Source organism: Opisthocomus hoazin, chromosome 8, assembly GCF_030867145.1.
Source record: "Opisthocomus hoazin isolate bOpiHoa1 chromosome 8, bOpiHoa1.hap1, whole genome shotgun sequence".
NCBI classification, from domain to species: Eukaryota; Metazoa; Chordata; class Aves; order Opisthocomiformes; family Opisthocomidae; genus Opisthocomus; species Opisthocomus hoazin.
In genome coordinates this window covers 63501584-63523062 of record NC_134421.1, presented here as the reverse complement: position 1 = coordinate 63523062, position 21479 = coordinate 63501584, and the positions used below count along the sequence as shown (strand labels likewise).

General features: G+C 39.2%; 1 protein-coding gene across 5 annotated transcripts in view; it reads left to right on the top strand.

Moving 5' to 3' along the window:
- The window catches only part of CACNA2D1 (calcium voltage-gated channel auxiliary subunit alpha2delta 1), a 439617-nt gene that overhangs the window by 38122 nt on the left and 380016 nt on the right, over positions 1-21479 (top strand). For all 5 annotated transcript variants that reach the window (XM_075427738.1, XM_075427739.1, XM_075427736.1 and 2 more), the window contains exon 2: positions 20530-20611. In XM_075427738.1, coding sequence (XP_075283853.1) covers positions 20530-20611 — 82 coding nt within the window. The remainder of the gene's footprint in view (positions 1-20529; positions 20612-21479) is intronic.

The following is a 21479-nucleotide window of genomic DNA, read 5'->3' as shown; positions in this document are numbered from 1 at the left end:
TAACCAAGAAATGTGGACAGTCGGTGAAAATATTTTATAGCTGCTCTGCATCTTTTGGAAACAGAGCTATGTGGAAAAAAAAAATTACACTACAGACAACACAGAAATGATACGCTTGCTTTCAGCAACAGCTTTATGCTTCTTCACTACCATTTTTTTTTGTTGTTCTTCCTCCTTTCACTTTAATTAAAACAGTTTTTTAGGGAGGATGAAAATGGTCAGGTTTTGCCTGGAGCAAATGTGTAAATTTGCTTTAACCTTTTCAAAATGGTTTCTTAAAAAATAAAAATAAGTTCTTGAAATACCTACTGGTAACTCTTTCTGTTTAGATAGGCTTCATTGAGTTCAGTGAAAGGAATCATATTACCTAAGTCCTTAAGCAGAGAAATTGTTTGCAGTAAGAGTTTTACTGGATTAGTAGATTTTGGCTGAAAGGAACATGTTATAGCATCCATGTTTTCTTTGCTTAAGGCTAAAGCAGTGTTACATGAGTCCTAAGAAATATGAAGTCTGCTATATGCGTGTCTCAAGTAATGGAAGCTGGAGTGTATGGCTGATTAAGCAGGTAAACATTTGGCTGTCGAGTAGGCTGTGCATAGTCACAGAAGTGACTATCAAAGGACTAAGAGAAGACTGCACAAACCACCTGTAGCAGAAGATGTGAAGACCAAGAGACATTGAAATAGGCGGTTGAAAATGCAGAGCACAAATAAAACACGTGCTGTTTGCTAGTAATTGGAGCATATGGCTAAACCAATGAACTAAATGGTATGTATGTGATAGAAGATGAGAACTACTGAAGAATACATGAGCTAATGCACAAGGAACTTGGTAAAAGTATATAAAACAGAGCCATAGTTTGGATTCTTTGGATTCAAGCTACAAGACAGCTGACCTTAGCACTTTGCCAACTGTTAGGCTTGCTAGCATGGTGCCATGAATAAAAAAAGCCCTGTGTGAGAAATCCAATATTAAATTTTATGGCTGTGCAAGGTGAGTAATTGTACCTAGGTGGAGGTGGAGTTGCTCTGGAGGACTCAGCTGTGACCAGTCCATGAGGCCCTCTGGCTGGAGTGCCTGAAGGTGACGTGCCATCTGGGGGAGTTCGAGAGTGGGTTGTCCCTGAGCGGTTGTCCAGTGCGTGGGGGAGGGGCAAGCTTGGAAAGGAGTGAGTAGCATCTTGCTTAATCCATTGTCAGGTAGCTTTCGAAAGAAGTAATGGCTTATCATTAAACTGTAGCCACATTCAAAGCTGTTTGTTGGCTTTTCTTTGAAATTTCAAATGCTTTGTTGGTTAATGTCAGTTTTTCACAATGGAAAACTAGTAGGACTTGGTTTCTGTATTGCCATGTCACTCTTACTCTGGAAGCTGCTAAAACCAATTAAATTATACCAGCATAAAAATACTGCAGAGTGCTGTAGAACGAGATACCTATTTTACTGCATCAGGTGAGTGCTGAGGATTTGAGTGGATGTGGGGAGGTACAGCTGCTCTGGGTGGTGTTGGTTGCTGCTTCACTCTGAATATTCGGGGATCAGAGAGGTCAGAGGTTTGCAGGACTAAGCTATTTCTGCTCACGCTTTCTTTCCCAAAAGTCAAGTGAACCAATGACAAGGATGATGATTGTTTTCACGGTTCTGCCGTGATTTCCTTTACGATTTAGCAGGTCACTTGCAATTCGTTTAGCCTTTTAGGAAATACCCATTTGGAGCATGTAGTGTTGACAAAAGCCCAATAAACATCACAAAGAGGGTGGTCCCTTTTACTTGTCCAGATGACTGATAACAAATAAAAGGTCAACTTCACATTTCATAGGTCACTTACTTTTTTGTTATGCCAACAAAATCAATCTGCCCACTTTCCCTCCCCAAGACCACTGCCAATGGACTGTGTGAATGATGATGTGACTCTTCTTGTGCTCACACACTTTTTGGGTTGGCATTTGAAAGGAAATGGTAAAAGTCAAAAAAAATGTGCAGTTCCTAAGGGATACACAGTTTTACTAGATCATCAGAAGTGGAGAAGAGAGAATTCTGCAATCATGACAGTGAATAGCAACAGGCTTTACAGTTCACTAGTCCAGAACATGCTACTTGATTGTTTTTTATTTAGCATTTGTCAAGAATGTGGTAACCGAGCTGCCAATACCTTTCTTGTATAGGAAAGCTGACAGCCATCAGATATTTTACAGTACATTGTGATGCTCATTCTCAATATGTTATTATAGTGTGTGCTATAAAAAGAGAGTATGTATGGAGGAAACTGCTGTATTTCAATATTGAAGTTTATATGCATAGACCTTGCATCTCAACTCACACTAAGTACTTAGGGTGTAGATATCCAAATCTGACACTGTTATTGATTTCATGACTTTTGTGCATAAATTTATCACTCTCTTCTTCTTTGGCCTTTTCATGGTGCATCATGGTTTTGCCTCCATTTTGTTTTATCAAGAACTGCTTTTAGCTGTCTCAGTAAAGGATTTCCACAGGGTTGAAGAACATGACAACAGATGTGTATTGTGGATGCATTAATGTTTCTCACGGTGTCTGAAATTAGTGCTATTTCTGTACTGGAAGTAAGGAGAAGCTAGCATTTTATGATTAGTGCTTATCATAAACCACAGTTTAGAAATGTCTGATTTTGTGTTTGCAATGTGAAAGTAATGTATTCAGAGAAACAGAAGAACTATGAAAGATTTATGCACAGTTAGGAGTTTAACTTGAGTAGAACTGTCAACATTTTTCTCCCCAAATGCTTTTCCTTGAAAGTACTCTCCTCTTGGCGGATAAACAGTAGCCTACATAAATTAAAGTATTAAGTTGATTAAATATTAAACACAAATTCTAAACTTTCATTAAAGTGGTCTGTTACCTTTGTAAGACTGAAAGCTATCTCATCCTTCTTATCTAAAGTATCACCAGTTGTACTGCAGGCAACAGATCTCACATAGCACTGCACTCTCGCGTTTTAAAGGAAAAGAGATTATGTTTCAGCGACATGCTTAGAAAGGGGTATAAATGGATCAAATTTTGATTGTGCTACTTTGTTGTGCACTAAGGGCCTTTTAAACATCAGTTGATCTCAGAATGCTTTCCAGAGAGCCTTGAGCAATCATGATTACTAGTAGAAAAAAGGAGATGCTAATTCTGCAAGTGGGGGGCGGTCAGATGCCTCTGTCTCCGTTTACCTTCTGCTATATTCACACAGACCAGGTGGTTGCAGATGCGGTAGACTGACCCATTCTCAAACTCTCACTGGAATTTAAGAGGGGGATTTTGTTGAGAGAGGCAGGTTGCCAGTTTGGCAAAGGAACGTTTTCTTTTGCAAAACAAGCCTGGGGATTTAGACACTTCTGCAAGCTGCTGTACTGTTTACCCCACGGCACAGTTCTTAGGCACAACTGAGAAAGCCCAGGTCAGGTGCTTGACTTCCCCACGCAGTCAATGGTAAGAGGCAGAAACTTCCAAAGAGGCGGTTTAGAAAACCTACAGTGAGAATCTAAAGCAGGTCACACAGATGCCCCTCAGATTGTCGTTAAGGGAATGGACGTTGAGTACACAGATGCTTTGGGCACAGAAAAATATCTCAGCTTTGTACTAGGAAAACATTCAGAGACTTCATTTGTACTCCCAAGCACTAATCACTGTGTAAAGTTACAGTAAGGATATAGTCTGTGTCTATAAAGTTAATCATGTAACTGAACACTAAAGGTGTATGAGTCAAACAAGCCACTCATAATTAGTGCCAGATAAACATACCATGACGGTCTGCACATACAGCGCCTGCCTGCTGCTGCCGCTTGCCTTTCAGACAGCAGCGTCAGTGAAGGGGTTTGGTGCCTTTACTACCTCCTGAAGCAGGGCCAGTACTTAAAGGGCCGTTGTAAGCTCTCTCAAATAACCCAGATTAAGCCAAGGTAAATTAAAACGATTCTGAATATTACATTTAAGCATAAATACATTTCAAATTATGCTCTTGAATTTGAGGCCTGATTCATGGTTTCTGAATGCAGCCCTTTAGCAGCCTCTTACATAAATAAGAGATTTGTCAAGATGCTTGAGGGAGGGAAATGCAACTATTTATATTCGTAAAAGCCTCAACTCAGTGATATTTACTTCTTAGCACGTGGAGATGGCTCAAAGGATGTTGATCAGGTTGTGGTCATTCAAATCACACTTAAGAATCTGGTCCTGTTTGGATTCCATCTGTTATATTCATCTAATATAATGCCTGTAATCCACAGAGAAAGAAGATCTTGGACCTTCCGATGCACCTCTGAAGCCTTAGTCAGTAACTAGGATGTGAGAGATGGGCAGTGGGACAGGCACTAGATTTAAAGCTGGCTTCATGGTCGCAGCATAATGAATTAGCTTTTATGTGGAGAAGACTCTGACCTTTATTCTGTGCAATCTTACAATTTTTGACAAGATTTGGGTAATGGGTTAGTGCTTGCTGCAGGCAATTTTATTTGACTTACACATGTTGTGTGGCATGTTTTGGGTACTACCAATTCATTAGAAATACCTCTGTGTGAGCGAATATTTTGAAATAAGCAAATGGCACGCACCTTACCATGCTGTGAAGTTTATTTTAACACGCGTGCAATGGAACATGCAAGAAAGGACTTTGATATAGAAACTAGTAGCCTGTTTCTTTTTCTACTTGATGTCCTTTTTTTCATTTAATTTTTTTTCTTTTTTTTTTTTTTTTCCTGGAAAGACTTAAATAGACTCCATCCAAAATAGACGCTAGATGTTTCTCTCACTGGGCAAGAGAGAGCAAGGTGTTGTCTGATGAGTGTTAAGTCTGAAGTGCAAGTCGCATACAGAGATTTGCAATCTGAGCACAGAGCTTTTTCTGTAGTGTCTTAACATGCCAGATGCAGACAAAAATAAGAAGAAAATTATGAAAAATATGCTTATGAAGAAGAAAATTTTACAGATTGTGACACTTAACTGAATGAGTGTCTGGCAAAGGTATGACTCGACAGTTTCAGAACTGTCTTTATGGTGAACATGAGAACACAGTTGTGCTAAAGTTTCTGTCTTCCCTTCCATCTGGAGAATGTTACATATTCAGAGCTGTTGAGGCGTTCAATGTATCCTTGGAATCTGGTATGTTGTCACAGCAAAATTGTATTACAGTCATGACAATGAAGAGAAATGCAGAAACTACACCTAGTTTAAAAGGCTCCTTCATCTTTCTGTAATGATATTGACAGCCTTTTCACTGAGCAATTTGGAAAATGCCTGGGGTAGCATTTTATAAATAAAATAAAATTTTAAAAAAGTTGTAATGTTCTTGTTTAGAGAGATTTATCTAAATTAAGCAGTTCAATCTTTTGCAGTATAAGAGCTGTGCCTTCATTCCCACTTTCCATCCCTGCCATCTATCGCTTTCTTCTACTTACTGACACCCATCCAGGCCTAAATAAATGCAGCATGACCCTCCAGAGTTGACATTTTCCCTGCTTTCCAGATTCTTTCTTATTTTCCTCTTTTCTGCTGCCTGAATACTTCATATCTGTGCCTTCTAAATACTCTTTCGGTACTTGTGATGGCCCAGGTTGGAACCTAGGCGTCTCTTTGCTTGTCACAGTGCAGATCGCAGCATAGGGAGAGGAAGCTTGAGGTGGAGAGTGGGTTGTGTTCTTTGCGTGACAAGATTCAAATTACTGTTGTTTCCGTTTAAATACTATTTTTTTTAAAAAAAAGGAAATCAATCCTTTCCTAGATCAATATCAGTGAATGTGCAATTGTTTATTGAACTGTTGGTAGTGCACTCCCTTCAGAACAACTGTCACCGTTCTAGATTAACACTTTTCTTAATTAAATGCTGTTTATGACTGTAACTTAAAAACCCAGTACTCTGTACTGGGAAATGGAAACAGAGAACAATGGAATGCACTCTTGTGATTTATCTGTTTTGCATGACACAGAGGGGCATTACTTTGGCAATTGACTTTTTTTCCTTCGCTCACTGTAATGACTGCTAGAGATACTGATTTAATCAACCAACCATGCAAGTGCAATGATTGTGAATCAGATCGTTGTGAAGCAAACAAATGTTTCACAGGAAATTGCCAAGGGATACCAGCTACCCTGCTCTGTTTTTACTCAAATAGATTGTCTTTTAAGCAGCTGCTTCATAAAAAGCTTTTGCTATGTATGGACCTTTAATCAAAATGTCACTAAAGCCTGTGTTCTGGTATGCTTCATTTGAAACGCATCCAATGCTCCTGTTTATTAAATTGTCCGGCGTTGACTCGAGCCACCGTTAACCATAGTAAGCAAAGATGAATGAGGGAGTGACAAAAAGCTGGTGTCAGCGCTGAGATCAGTTGTGCGTGTGTGATGTCTTGATCTATTTGTACATCGCTCTTGGGGACCATCGGGCAATTAAGTTCACCCATTTCAAACACGGCCCTTTCTGTACACTCTGATTTGATAGGAGAATGGGCAATTCCCGCTAATGACTACTACATCTGTTCAATTATATTGCATTGTACTGATGCTTAATTAGAGAATGTGTTGAAATTGGGGAAGGGGACAAGTGGAAGAGGGGAGGGTTGGCTCCCAAGTAAATGTTAGACTCTTCCTTAATAGCCTGTCTTTTTAATGTGCATTGAATGCACTGACAAGCATTGTGGCCTCCTGACCTTAGAGCATTTACCCCATCCTGAGAAAGGAGAGTGAAGCCTCTTGGAGAAGGCATTGTTTTAAAACTGAGTTACATTTAATGTCGTTCTTGTTCAGCTTTACTGTGAACTGACCCTTACAGCCCTTTGGCCCCGTGTACACAGTTGGAAACCATTTCTGTGCCTGAGCTTTCTGAATCAAACACTTGCAGTCTCATCAAACAGGCTTTCAAAGTAAAGCCCAAACATCGTGAGCACGTACTCTTGTTTTTCTAAGGTTTGTGTAAGTAATTTGTGAGCTATCTGTAAGAGTTCTTTTTCTTTTAAAGCATGAAGCTGAGACTTGCGTATCACTCCAGTAATGACATTTAGCATTATCCTTCAATCTCCAGTTTCTACAGATTTAAGAGAAATAGTATATAACACTATTGGAGGATTACAACAGAAATATAAGACCTGCACAGCTGTTCATGACTGAACTGGCCTGTGAAGCCTGACAGCCATTTCAAAAGGTTAATTTTGTAAAGTGGAAGATTGTAATACAGTTTTGGTTGCTGCTGGATCTTTACAGGGTAATTGCATTGATTTTTTTCTGGTGGTTTACAGTATGCTAGCGCTTCTGATACACAGCTGGGCTGTCTTAACACCCTGGAGAAATATAGTCATGGTCTCAACATGTCTAAGGTCCACCTGCACCAGCCTGTGCAGACACTGCCCTGATGCTGTGATCAGGAGTACTGACCTCCCCTGGACTAGCTAACGTACAAAGAGTTCATGCATTTCGACTTCATATTGTAATGGACAGCTTTCAAAACTGTTTTCAAGGCAGAAAACTGCAGTGTTTGTGGGAACAGATTCGTAACCTCTTGAACGGGAGGAAAAGAATGCATTGATTATTTTGTCATATACTATTATCCTTTTCAAATCACCATTAATATGCATTTGCATCTCAGGAACAACAACATTCCAGCTGCGCCTTTAGCAAAACTTGGTGTAATTCAGTGCAGCTTTGTGAAATGGAAAGAATTTAAAGACACCATGGCTATGCTAATTTTGATGCTAATTTCTGCAGAAACTTAATATTCTATGCTAGTCTTTTGCATGTACAATAATCTCTGCTTTGCATCTTTTGTGTCTTGTCATGATATTTTACTTTTTGTTTTAAATGGCAGCACTGAATGCAGATAGTGCCTGTCTTTCAGAAGATGGAGTGTATTTAGGTCTTTCCTAAAAAATGTCTTCTTCGTTACTCTTAAGTGCTATTACTACACGTGCCACAGCAGTGGCACGTTAGGGAGGTGACAGTTTTGCACATTGTAAGTCAGGCTTTGAAAGGAAGAATATACTTGCAAATGAAGCAGCTGATTAATTTGGATATGCAGTTTTCAAGTAATATTCTTTGGAGTACACTGTACAACAAAAATTTCTTAAAGTATATAACAATTTGAAAAAATATCAATTAGGAGTAGCATTACACTGATGGAGTATAGTTGGCGTCAGGGATTTTTTTCTTAGAGCACATGGGTTATCAGAAGGTGGCATTCTGCTATCTATATGTTTTATTTATGAATCCTTGTCATTATTAAACAAGAGGGATCAGCATCACAGAAAACTGCATTTTAAAGGAGGTTATAGAAATTGAAGCTTGGTAGCAAACAGCTCATAGCTGTGTAAAAAAACCCCTAAACTGTTTTTGCCAACCTTTGCTTTTTTCAGTGCTTAAATGATCATAGACTATTTCCAAAATTAATTTCGTATTAGATGACGATTATAAATAGCATACCTTCTTAAGAACACTACCACCACTAATAATAATCATTAATACAACAATATAATACATAATATATAAATTAATTATTATAATAATATATAAGGAATATAAAATAACAACAGTAATTATTATTATTATTATTTTATATGGAGTTATAAAGAAGATTCTCCCCATATAATCAAGCCGCATCTTACAGAGTGCACAAACACATGCTTATCTTTAAACATCCGTCTATTTGTACATTTAACTTTTATATTTAGGCAGATGGCATACCCAGAAAAGGTAGACTTGCTGTACAGCATCTGAGTGCAGACTCCCAGTTCAGCTGTGTACTTAAATTATTTTACTAATGCCACTTGCCTAAGTGGAATCATGTGCCTGCTCATGTACCTCGCTGCAGCAATGCTTCTGGCACAGGGACATCAATGATTTGAGGTGCTGGTGTCAGTCCTGCGTGTTGGGCTTCCTGCTGCTACAGCCAAAACCCACATCAGACACTCAGATAAATACTGAGAAGTGAGAAGCTGAGCTCCCTGCTGATGCAATGTCATTGCCTTAGTTGCACTTCTCTAATACATTCTATGAGAGATGAAGTACTTTTCAATACCCATTTTTGTCACTGAAAAAAAACAACCAAAAAACAAACCACCCCTGATTTTTAATATGGGTGCTGATTTATACCTCGGTTCACTGAAAAGCAGTGAGATGCACTGATTTGAGAACGTATCCATGTGCTGCTAAACTCAAGGGAAGTTTTGCTGTTCAATTCCTCAGAATTGTAGGTGAGGATAAAATGAGATGGACACAGGGTCATTTCTCTGAAAGCTTGTATTGCCATTCCTGTTAAGTGTATACATTCAATGCTGCATAACCTAAACCAAAAAAGGTCACTCTGTACATATTCAGTGACCGATAATCTAAAAAATGAAAAGCTAGAGTTTTAATTTTTGTCTGAATTGCTGTATGTTTTGTATTATGTTAGTAAGATTTCGCAGTCTAAGATCTGATCCTGTATTTCATTGTCAGGCTGAGGCAGGCTTTGAATTCAGTGTGAACGTACCATCTCTCACGGTAGAGTGATACTGTGCTGCTGTGTTCTGTTGTGTAGACATTATGTAGTCTCTGTTTTCACACAGTTATATCTAGATGCTATGGTTTCTTCATGTATATTATGGAAAAAGAAAAATGTCCTACTGCAAACAGCAGATCAAACTAATTGCATGCTATGAGGAGATAAATGTATGTCTTATTGTGGTGGCCTGTGTAGTTTACTCAGGATGAAGAGCACACACGTCCGGTCCATATGTGTAGCTTCTGCATTCTAGATGCATGAAAACAAGACACTGCAATGGTAATGGCACAAATTGGGTGGCTCAAATGAAATTCTCACTGAGTTGAATTGGTGCACGTACGTGTGGATGCGTGTGCGTAAGTAAGTTTCTGCATATGTTCCTGGTTTGCATGGAAATCTTTCTTTTTTCCTTTAATCTCTTCTTTTCTGGTATCCAATATTCCATATTTTAGTTTCCTTATAATTTTTTTCAGAGGCTAAAATGTAATGCTTATTAGTTTTGGGAAAAAATAATTTCAGCATAAATTATGGTTTAAGTATGAGTGTGATATGTTAAACACAACTGATAAAATCATTCTTGCCTGAAATGCTTTGGCAAAATTGTGCAGTTAAGCACTTTGTAAAGTTCTATTACACTGAGATTTATTTTCAGTCATTTTTTTAAGATGTGCTTTTATTCTCCAAAGGCATTATACCATTAACAGACTTACCGTATAATATTAAAACATCAAAAAATAGCAGCGTTTACATAGTACTTTACATAAGGACCAGCTTCTAATCCAGGTTCTGTTGCTATAGTACTGCAATAACTGTAGCGATGTATGTGAGGTTCAGTTTCGGCCTCTTTTTTACCAAATTGAATGTACGATTTTAGTGGAATATCTGTGTTTGTACGAGAATAATGAACTTGGCCCAGATTGCATTGGACACATTTTAAATACTAGTTATCAGAGGTTAAGCAAAGAGAGGATGAGAGGCATCTTAGGTGCTATTCAGGGGGCAAATACACCCAGGTCTCTGGTTTTCATCTAGTACAGATTAGAAACAAATTAAGGATCCTTCATTTTTGAATTAATATTTCTCAGCTACAGAAATGGTAACCAGATTTTGAGTGATTTTTTTTTCAGTGCTAAGTGATGAATGGTGCTAGATGTATATCTGATTGTAAAAGCCTTTAATGAAACACATCTGAGAACTACTGACAGTCACTTGAGCTGAAAATTTGTTACGTCTTCTCTGTTAAACTGTTTTAGCACTGTAATCTTTGATAATTAAACCATAATAATTTTTAAGGGGTTCTTTTTACAGCTTATAGTAATTTTGCAGATGATTCTATTTGTCAGGTTTACATTAAAGATTGAGCTTAAATTATTAAATGATATTTTGTGCGACAGTAATTTCCATTAGAGGATATTTTTCATGTTATTCGCTAGGAAGCTTTAGACTCCAAAAGAACACTTTTGGCAAAGTGAAGGAAAATATTTGTGAAGCAGAAGCTGTAATTAGGAACATGTGTGGCTAAACACCTGTCAGCCACTTGCTTTATATTGAGCAACCTTATAAAGTAATATGACCGTGCCATGATCCTGTCTCTTCAAAGTGAACGCCATATTTAAGGAATTACTCGATCATAGCTGGTTAACACCTGGCTGCTTTGGAGGTTCTACCACACGCTTATTAAAGTGGGAAGTGCAGTTACGGGTAAGGAACCTAACCGAAGCGTGAGGAGAGGGCATTTCAATGGAAGCGACTGGTGGTGAGTGGGTCCGGCTGCTGGCTCAGAGGGTGCTGGGCCATCCTTGAAGCTTGATGATGGAGGCCTTCAGGCAAGGATTTGTTGGAAGGTGAAATGCAAAAGGTTGTTGGATGGTGAAAGCAAAACAACCGTTCAGGCTGTGCTCCTGGGCTACAGAAGAGATGCCGCGGTGAAGGACTTAGTTGGGCCTAGAAGTGCTGGGTGAGGACAGAGAAGGGTTTCTACTTTTTTGGCTCTGGGGAAAACATTGCACAGCTCATGGTGACACCCACAGTTGACTATTTCTGTCCCAGAACCTGCCACTGGAACTCAAGAAGAAAACCATTTGTTAGAACATCGACAGTCACTGGGGTGTGACAGATCTGCCCTTCACTTGCCATGAGCCATTGACTTGCCAGTAACTTTGTCCTGGAACTCAGTGTTGGAACTCAAATCTCCTGAGCTGCTGGCCAAATCAGGGGGCCGTTCCTTCTCCTTCTGCCTGTATCGATCCTGCATCACTGGGCTTCTGGTGCCCTGTTTATCTGTGCTGCGGAGGGTTCCTTGAAAGAGCAGCTGGTCATGCAGTCACTAGTGAGTGCTCCCGCATGCTTGTTCTGTGAATGCTACGACAGAGATGAACCGTGTTTATACAGAGAAGGAGTGTTTGGAAAAAAACTGGAAAATCTTAATAGCTTCTGTGACTGGATGGCTTAAATATGTGAAATAAGAGCTTAAAAATCCCAAATCTAAACATTAAAATGGCTGCTACTAAAAATCAGGCATGTCCTGCAAACTTTTCTGTTGAAGTTGACCCTTTCTACAGATTGACAGCTATGACACAGAAATTATGCCTTACTCCCCAAATGTTTCAATTTGACCAATGTAGAAGAACTATTCCAAGCAAGGATTTTACATTTTGAAAATGGAAAAGAGCAAGAGAGTCCCTCTGGCCTTGGCTGTTGAGATTGTCTTATACCTGGAAAGCCCTTGCAGACTACATGGCCAGCAGCTTGGCACATTGGTGCAGATAAGACAATCAAAGACTGCAAAGAAATAAAGTACTATTTTTTCTTCTTCTCGCCAACAGAGGAAATATCTTTGCCTATGGAGTAGATGATGCGTTTTGTGCATCTATTTGCATGCACAGAGACAGCATAGCTTCCCTTTTTTCCTCACTCAGTGCAGTAGTTAAATGTCATGAATTAATCTGTGCTTTGCTTTTATTACACAAAAGTTCTTCCAAACATTTACACAAAATGGTGTGATACATTTTTCAATGGTTAGCTGGCAGTGGATATATATGCCTGTATCATTATCACATTGGAATAAAGTGGGATCTCCCAATAGTTGCAGCACACGCCCCTTTTCACTTAAATTTCTGACTTCCTTGCAAATTGCTCTGTACTATATATAGTATTTATACTATACTTGTAAGCTGTCATACCTTCGCACAGCCCATGAGCAAATTTCCCAACACCGGAAAGGGGAGTATTGGAGGGCGGTACACCACCCTGAGGGGTTCCTAACTGTAGAAGCTATAGAATGAGGTGAGCCTGTCTCTAGATGATGAATTTAAATCTCCTCCACTCTGTGGCATCTAACTGGATTGTTACATACCTTACAGTAAGATCTAGGAAATTCACAAATGCTTATATGGACTACTTTGCATTGATTTATTTTTATATCACATCTAAATTATATAACCCTCTTTTATCCATTTTCTGTCTATGCAGTGGAGACTCAAGAGCTTGATCTGATAACGATGGGATTTTGGTCATCTTTGCATCAGTCTCTCCTATCCAACCCTTTTCTTTCTCTGATTTAGAATCAGTGGGATTTTAGCACACTATGACAATTTGTTCAGTATTTCACAAAACCTGCCTTTATTACTCCTTCCAAAGTCTGGTTCTCTATAAATCTATCCATCTGCCCACATACCTGAAATACAAGTACTGTCAACTTAATAGGTCATCAAAATATATAGTGGTATTAAAACTCAGTAGTTTTGCAGTAGGAGGTATAAATAGAGCAACAAGGGTAATTTCTGCGTAGAAGGTGAGTAATTCCATATGTTGATATGTTCTTCTTTCACATGCCTTCTATAAATTACAATAACAGTGTCAGTTTGCCCTTTAGTATTGCCTAAGAGGGACAAAGAATGGTTGGGAATCCTGGTTTTATGATAATTTTGTAGCTTTTCTCCCCTCTTTCACCGACAGCAAATCTTTAAAAAGCATCTGATCCTGAAAGTGAAGGTTTTTCTGAGCAAGAAAATAGAGTGGGGTTAGCTTGAATAAGTATGGCAAGGCTTGCTCTCTCACTGTTTCTGAGTCTAATCTCATTTTTCAAAGACCGTTTTTCTATTGAATTAGGAGCAATGTGTTACATATTTTTTTCTTTTTGATAATCTAAGAAATATTGACCTATTTTAGAAACACTTCTTCCTTTTGCTACTTACAGCTTGCATTACTTTAATTGTTGTTATTTTTGTATGCAAGAACTATTCAGAAACTTGAGCAAAATATAGTCTTAACTGAGAAAAGCTGGCTGTGGGTCTCCAGCATATCAAGTGACTTCAGTTGGCAGAGTTAAATTCTGTGCCTCCCTCTTTAGATTATAAGAGCAGAAGTCAGCTAATGGACCTTAAATTAGTGTGAGTGGTCTACAAAGCTAGGCATATAATTACATGAATCTACTTTCCTTGAAGTCAGCAGAAAAAAGTTGCATCAGTTTCAGCGGGAGAAGGGTTATAGCCAGGCTGTCCTACAGCTAGGTCTCGTGGTTTCTTTTACCCTTGTGATTGAGCAGTGCTCCGTTGTGCAAGTATAGTTAGGTATACAGGTTTAACATAAAAATAGGTTTAACACAGTTAAAAGAAAGATTTCTTAGGCTGGCACCTGCTATGTTAAGTTCTGCTCGGAGCATGACTAGGGGTCTACCTGTGAAAATCCTCTGACTTCAGGAAATATAGTTGTCTTACTTTAAAAAAAAGAAAAAAAAAGTAAAAGAAAAAGAAGAAGAAAAGAAAAGAAAAAGCTTTCTGTACTTTCAAAATAGCTGTTATGCTATCTTGGCTAATAATGTAATGTGAATGGATGGCTCTGTAGCGTTTGGTGGTTTCTTCATCAGTCTGATCACAGCCCAGGCGACAGCAGCAGGGTTGTACCTTCGAATTCCCCGCTAAATGACCCGTGTCTGTCTGTCTTTAATCAGACAGTCCCCTTCATCATTCAAATCACTTAGAAGTTGCTGCGGAAAGGCACGTGCGCACTCCTTTTGTCTAGTCACTGCTTGTTATGGGGAAAACCTGTGTGTGGGAGAAGGGGGTTAAAATCAATTATACTACAAAACGTAATAACCTTCAGCGGAACGTCCATTGCAATGCTGGTGCCAAACTAATAATGATAGGAACAAACTAACCTTTTTTACAGGCTTTTGGTTGGTGCCCTTTGTAGAACAAAAATGACTGCTGCTTCTTTAAGTCATGGGAGCTGACGTTTGCTGTGACAGCTTTCCAATTGTTAAATAAACTCTGACCATGAGTGGCTGTCAGGCAGATACTGCACTACAGGCTTCAGTGAAAAGGAGCACCAGACAAGCATTTCAGCGCCTAAAGGCTTATTTCATTTTTTAAAAGACGCATGTTTTTTAAAAACAATGAGTTAAAATGATTCCTTAACTGAAAAAAAAAAAAGTTGTATTTTAAACATTGTGCCAAATTTTCCCATGAAAGTTATAGCATGTGATTGTGTCCATTACTAGAAAAATAGTCTATGAGGAGCATGAAATATCTCCAGTGTACACTTATGTCTCGTGGCAAGATGGGAGAATTGAGATGCAGAAATACTGACATTAGACCTTATAAATAATACTAATGATGTTGTTTAAATTCTTGTAGGAAGGCAAGAGTAATTATACTGAGCTTTCTCAGAGTTGCAGAATGCCATTTTATCATTTGTACTTCTGATAGTAATCTAGAAAAACCCTTCCAAAGTTATTAGTTGTTATTACCCTGCTGTACTAGCAGTTGTACAGGAAAGTAAGAAAAGGACAGTTTCCACTACAGAGGGTCTAACAGGTTAAGATGAATATGCAAGAAAATTGTCATCTAAGGTAAATATACAGTCAGTAGTGGAAGAAGCATTATTCTTTGCATTTGAGTTACATCTGGGGAGGGAAATTGCCATTAAATTAGAATGAAGGTGGATTTTTTCCTATTCCAGTTTAGAAATTGTTGTTGTCTACCCTAACCTGCCTAGAAGTCAAGTGTGTAGCCTAGCTATGCTGGAGAACCTGGACGAGGAATCAAAGTTGGCCGAGGCTCCACTGGAGCCAGTGCAGGAGATGGGTAGTTCAGCTCGCCTGGCTGAGGATAGATTGCATCATCTCTGGAAGTGCCTTTTTCCAGTGCCTGAAGCAGCAGCCTAGTTCAATTGCAAATTAAAACAGAAAAAGAAAACAAAAACTAGTCTGGGTGACTAACTTCAAAAGGTTTGTACTAATAGTGTGGAGGCAGGAATTCTAGACGATATGTAAGAAGCATTTATTGAAAAATCAAGAATATTTTTTTCAAGCTAAAGAAAAAAGGATCCATATTTAATTTACAAGTAATACTAGTAATAAGTAATTCATATTTTTAAGGGTAACTTCTTCCAAAACTTCAAGTTTAACTAACTAATATATGTTCTCACCATTTCAGTTTTGTTTTAGGACAGAGAGGAATATATTCAGTAGATACACAAAGCAGTGGGAAATGAAAAAAGCCAATTTAAAAATCAATCCACTTTGATTTTTTCTATCAACTCCTCTTAGAAAGAACACCCAGAATTTTTGTAACTGAAATGGATCGTGAAAAAATCTCATTGTATTCAATTATTTATTTTATGCTTTTGAAAACACTTTAGGGTAATGGGTTTCACTTTTTCACCTTTCATATACCTCATTCTTTCACACAGAAAAATAGAAACCATTAAGAAATGGAAGATGACAGCATTTTTTTGTTTTCTGTATACTTGTGCTTATGAGTTGGTACTGTTCTTGCAGATACACATGATGGGCTTAAAGCCAAGGTAAACATAATACAGCATAAGAAGTGATTTTTAACAAACTGATTTCTATACAGAACTAAATGTTTGTATAATATAAAGGCTTTGGAGAGATTTAAACCAGCAAATTAAGTCATTTTACATTAGATTTTAGAAAGCAAAGTATAGAAGGGAAGGTTTGGGAGCATTAAAACAACGATGGAATCAATTGTAATAGGCCGTGAGAATGTGATTGATCCCTAAATCCCAGCACACATCCCTTTCATGTGGCCAGGTTAGAGATGCAGGATGTGAATGAGCACAGAAATAAGGCAGTAAGACTATTCTTGGTGATCCAGTGCAAAAGGAGAAAGCAAGTACAGACTGTTACTCTTCTGACCTGTCGCACCTATTAGCTGAATATTAGTGGATCCTCCGTGGAAAAGCATCAACGCTAACCTGAAGGGATCTACTTGTTATCTGGCTTGGAGATAGGTAGCAAAGGGACTCAAAAGGTGCAGCAAACATTCCCCAAAGAATGGCAAAATAGCCTGAAGATGGGTCAAATCCCACAAAGTGTCAAGAAAAGTCTAGAGAAAGGGCTGCTCAGTTACAGTGGGTAAAAGGAGCCTTTGAACACCTGTTAAAAGATCATGTCTGTCTGGAGGGCTTTGTTTTGGAAGAGTTTACTGAGATGTTAAACCCCGCAGCAGAGTTCTGGTGGGGCACTGGAGGACAAACTCATGGAGTCTCCAGTCCTTTTACTCATTCTGCTACTGCTCCCAGACTTTCTCAGGATTTGTGAAGAGAGAGGGAAATATGCCAGGTTGAGAGGTAGGCCCATTTTGAGGTAAATCTTCTTTTCATGCCATGATATGGAGGGTGTACCTCTGGAAATGACACATCAGTAAGATTTCCCGTGAAGACTCAAGCCCTTATTCTAATACACACTCCTGTAGTTTCACATTAAAAGGCTCTGTTGCTGTTGAAGAGGTTTACTCTTTCTAATTTATTAGCAATTTATTAGTAATCAGCTGTAAGATGACTGAATTCTTAACAACTGTTCTGGGACCTATCAGTGCTTTTGAAGTGCCAATGGGTTTGTCCCAGTAAGCATTTTTTACGTTCCATGTTACACATCTTTTTTACAACCTAGACAATTTTCTGCACATCCTTTTTCCCATGGAGAGTCCTGTGAGTATTTTATGCAGTGGAACTCCTCCTGTCAAGACTTTAGAACTATTTTATTTAGAAGCATTGATTTTACAGTCTTAGGAAAGAATTTTGTAAAGCTTGGCCCAAATTAGAAAAAATACCTGCAAGCTAAAAAAATTGTTCATGGAAATCTAGATAATCATGACCTGTGTGAGAAGGTCTCCTCTTATGTTATTGGTTTGGCTTACATAGTTTTTCAATCAATGTAGTCTTCTTCCCATAGTTTTGGAATTATGACTCAGCATTTACCATCTGGACTAGAAGTCACTCTTCGTTGAGTGCACTGAGAAGATTTTAAAGGGTAGACAGTCTTCTGAAAGCTTCTAGCCCCCGGGAACTAGATAAACTAAAATTGCTCAGTGACGAATGAGAGTAGTGAAATAATCTCAGTGTAAAACTTTTTCATGAGTTGTTTTTTGGTTTTTTTTGGTTTTTTGTTTTTAATTCAGGGAGTTCTAAGATGTAATTTTTGTATGTCTGAAAAACATGGAATCCAATGAGGAAATAATGGAAGTGCTGTACAGAGTGAAATCAGTGTTCTTTATCCAAATATTTGAAAGAGAAAAATAAAGATATAACACAATAGAAAATAAGTGATATGACACAATAGATGACAGTGTCAAACAAGCCAGGCTGGAGAAAGGATGAAAACAATAATATCATGGGCAGAAGCTATGGTTGGTGAGAAACCATGGTTACAACTTGCTAGTTCAATTTCTGCTACAAATTGTTCATGACGGCCTCAAAGACGCTTTGAGCCAAACCTTCAGACAGTTCTTATTTAGTGTGTCAGTACATTCTGCTTGTTGGAAATGGAATTCAAATGGGATTCATGAGAGACACTGTATTGATTGGGGAGCGACCCATTATTGATTTAGAAGAGGGATTTGTCTTAAATGTGGCACTTTAGTAAAACCCAGTACCTTTCTGTTTAGATAATTCCCATTTCTATCTGAGCACATGTTACTTAGGGCTCCCAGAAGGTCCTCCATGTTAGATGTCACAGCCTTGAATCTTTTGTGTTTGAATGACTACTTGCTTTCTTCCAAAGCATAAGGAAGGATGCTTTAACAGAAGTAGCCAGGTTGCATCTCCATAATAGAGATTGTGACCTTTTAAGGTATTGATTGTGGCTTAACAAAATATGTATTAATCACCGTGGAAAGAAGAAGTAAAATCAGTCTTCTATGTTCTTACTTTGTCTTCAAAATTTTCGTATTGCGGCAAAAATGAAGTCTCTCCTCTTCCTGTCTTTTCTATTTTCCTGCATAATCCAAGCAGTTGTTCCCTGGGTATCAGCTTAAGGCTAGGAAATGGCCAGGATAAATATACATATCTGCTGGTTTCAAACCAGAGAGGTGTGATAGTGACAGGGATGATACTGGTGGATGAAAAGCTTGACATGAGCCACCAGTGTGCTGTGCGCTTACAGCCCAGAAGGCCAACCGTATCCTGGGCTGCATCAAGAGGAGCATGGCCAACAGGTTGAGGGAGGGGATTCTGCCCCTCTGCTCCGCTCTGTTGAGACCCCACCTAGAGTCCTGCATCCAGCTTTGGAGCCCTCAGCACAGGAAGGACCTGTTGGAGCGGGTCCAGAGGAAGCCACACAAATGATCAGAGAGCTGGAGCACCTCTGCTAGGAGGAAAGGCTGAGAGAGTTGGGGCTGTTCAGCCTGGAGAAGAGAAGGCTGCGGGGAGACCTTGTAGCAGCCTTTCAGTACCTGAAGGGGCCTACAGGAAAGATAGGGAAAAGATTTTCAGCAGGGCTTGTTGCGATAGGACAAGGAGTAGTGTCTTTAAACTAAGGGAGGGTGGATTTAGACTGGATATAAGGAAGAAATTCTTTACTATGAGGGCAGTGAGGCACTGGCACAGGTTACCCAGAAATGTGGTGGAGGCCCCATCCCTGGAAACATTCAAGGCCAGGTTGGACGGGGCTCTGAGCAACCAGGTCTAGTGGAATATGCCCCTGCTTACTGCAAGGGGGTTGGGCTAGATGACCTCTAAAGGTCCCTTCCAACCCAAAGCATTCTATGATTCTATCATTTTGTGATGATACAGTAGATGAATTGGAGATTACACTTTCTGGATGGGCAAGCGACATAACCTTCTTCTGAACATGGACCTCACTGGATTGGATGTGTACCGTGCCTGCTTTCCTGCTACGAAACGTGACATGGCACAGAAACATAAGAACTGTGTTGGATCCAGTGTGTTTCCAAAGAGTCAGGTTTACCGGGCACAGGGAGCCGAGCATGCACAGCAGCAAATCGCTGCCTTTTCCCTGGTGAAGAACAGCAGCCAGGAGCAGGAACATGTTACCAAACCAGCTTATGTCACCTCTGCTGCCTGTCCTGCTGCTGCTGCCTTGGAGTGTCTGGAGAGGGGCTACAGGCTAGAAGCTTTATCCTGGTTTGTCAGCCTGCTCCCAGTTGCTGTTTTTCTCTGCTTGTGCCATCTGTTGGGAGAGGGACCTCAAGGCACGTTGTCCTGGCAGGCAGCGTACCAGCTCTGTTGCGGTGATCTTTGTAACAGCTAGTAATAGATATGACGGCATGCTTGGTTTACAGCTGGCTTAGTGTGGTGGCCACCACAGAAGACTGTATGAGAAGAACCAGGTCTTCAGGGCTGGATAGAGCCTCTTTTGAAAAAAAAAAAAAAAAAAAAAAGAAAGAAAGAAAGAAAGAAGGTGAGTTAGGCTCTATTGCATTCAGAAACAGACCCTGGTACCTGTCAACAAAACTCAGCTACAGTGATACACTTGATGGTGAAGACAGTGTCTGTCCTGGCAAGCACCAGGCAAATTTCAGCTGATGAAAAGTAAAAGAGGAAAAAGCAAGTGGCTTAGATTTGAGTCAGCAAAAGAGAACACCATCAAGGTGTAGCTTAAATATTTTTGTCCATTCCAACCTTATTATTTTTTAGCAATCAAAGACAAGTCTTGTATATTTTGCATTCAATTTTATCAATGTATTTTGGCTTTTTGCCCTTGTGCTATATAACTGTATGCAAGTTCCATTTGCAAGTGATGTGATTGGATGTCTCTCTTTTCTTTTTGATTTCTGTAGGATAAAATCATGGGTAGATAAGATGCAAGAAGATCTTGTAACATTAGCACGAACTGCAAGCGGAGTGGACCAGCTTGCTGAGGTGAGTAAGAAGATGTGCCTTAGACTGCAATAACTGAAGTGAATGGTGTGCATCATCTAGGCATTATGATCATTTCATCCCAACATAGTAAAAAGATTTTGGGGAATTAAACTCTGCAGTGCTTACTGAGAGAGAAATGAATAACAGAGACATCCATCAATTCACTCTATTAATGTTGCAGCACTTGCTCATTGCTAATATTTAATCAGCTTTGCAGTATCAGACATAAGGCTTACCGTTATTGCAGCACATCCACCTGAAGCAAGCACTTCATGTTATATGTTTGTCAAATATGGTATCCAGGAAGCAACCATTCACGGCAGTGGAAAATTCTGCTCTCTGTTAACAAGGGAGACTGTTTTTCTGACATGTATTTCCTGAAATGAGGCAGCTTTTGGTTAGAACAAACGTAGCACAGAATGAAAACTACTTTTATTCAGCTGTTCCAATTTAACCCAAAGTGTGTTTGAAGGAAGAGTTTACAATTCTTCCATCATTGAGAAGAAACTTTTGTGCCATATTCCATCCATAGAAGGCAAAAAACCATCTGAAATTGCAGAAAAATGAAGTCACAATTCAGAAAATGTCATGATTACGGTGCCTATACAACTCTGTGTGTACACATTATGGTCCAGCATGAAACCACATGATCACAGATTTCCCTCCCTTTATCCCTGCACAAGTCCCATGGCTGCTCCTGTGAACCGATGGACCTCTGGGTTGATATACGACTGTATAATGAAGGGAAATTTTGCTGTTGCATCAGGAAAATAAGTTATTCTGTCAGCCAACAAAAGCCCTTGGTGCTGGGGAACCGAATATTAAGCCATGAGATTTGGATTTCATTTTCCTAATCTCCCCAAATGAT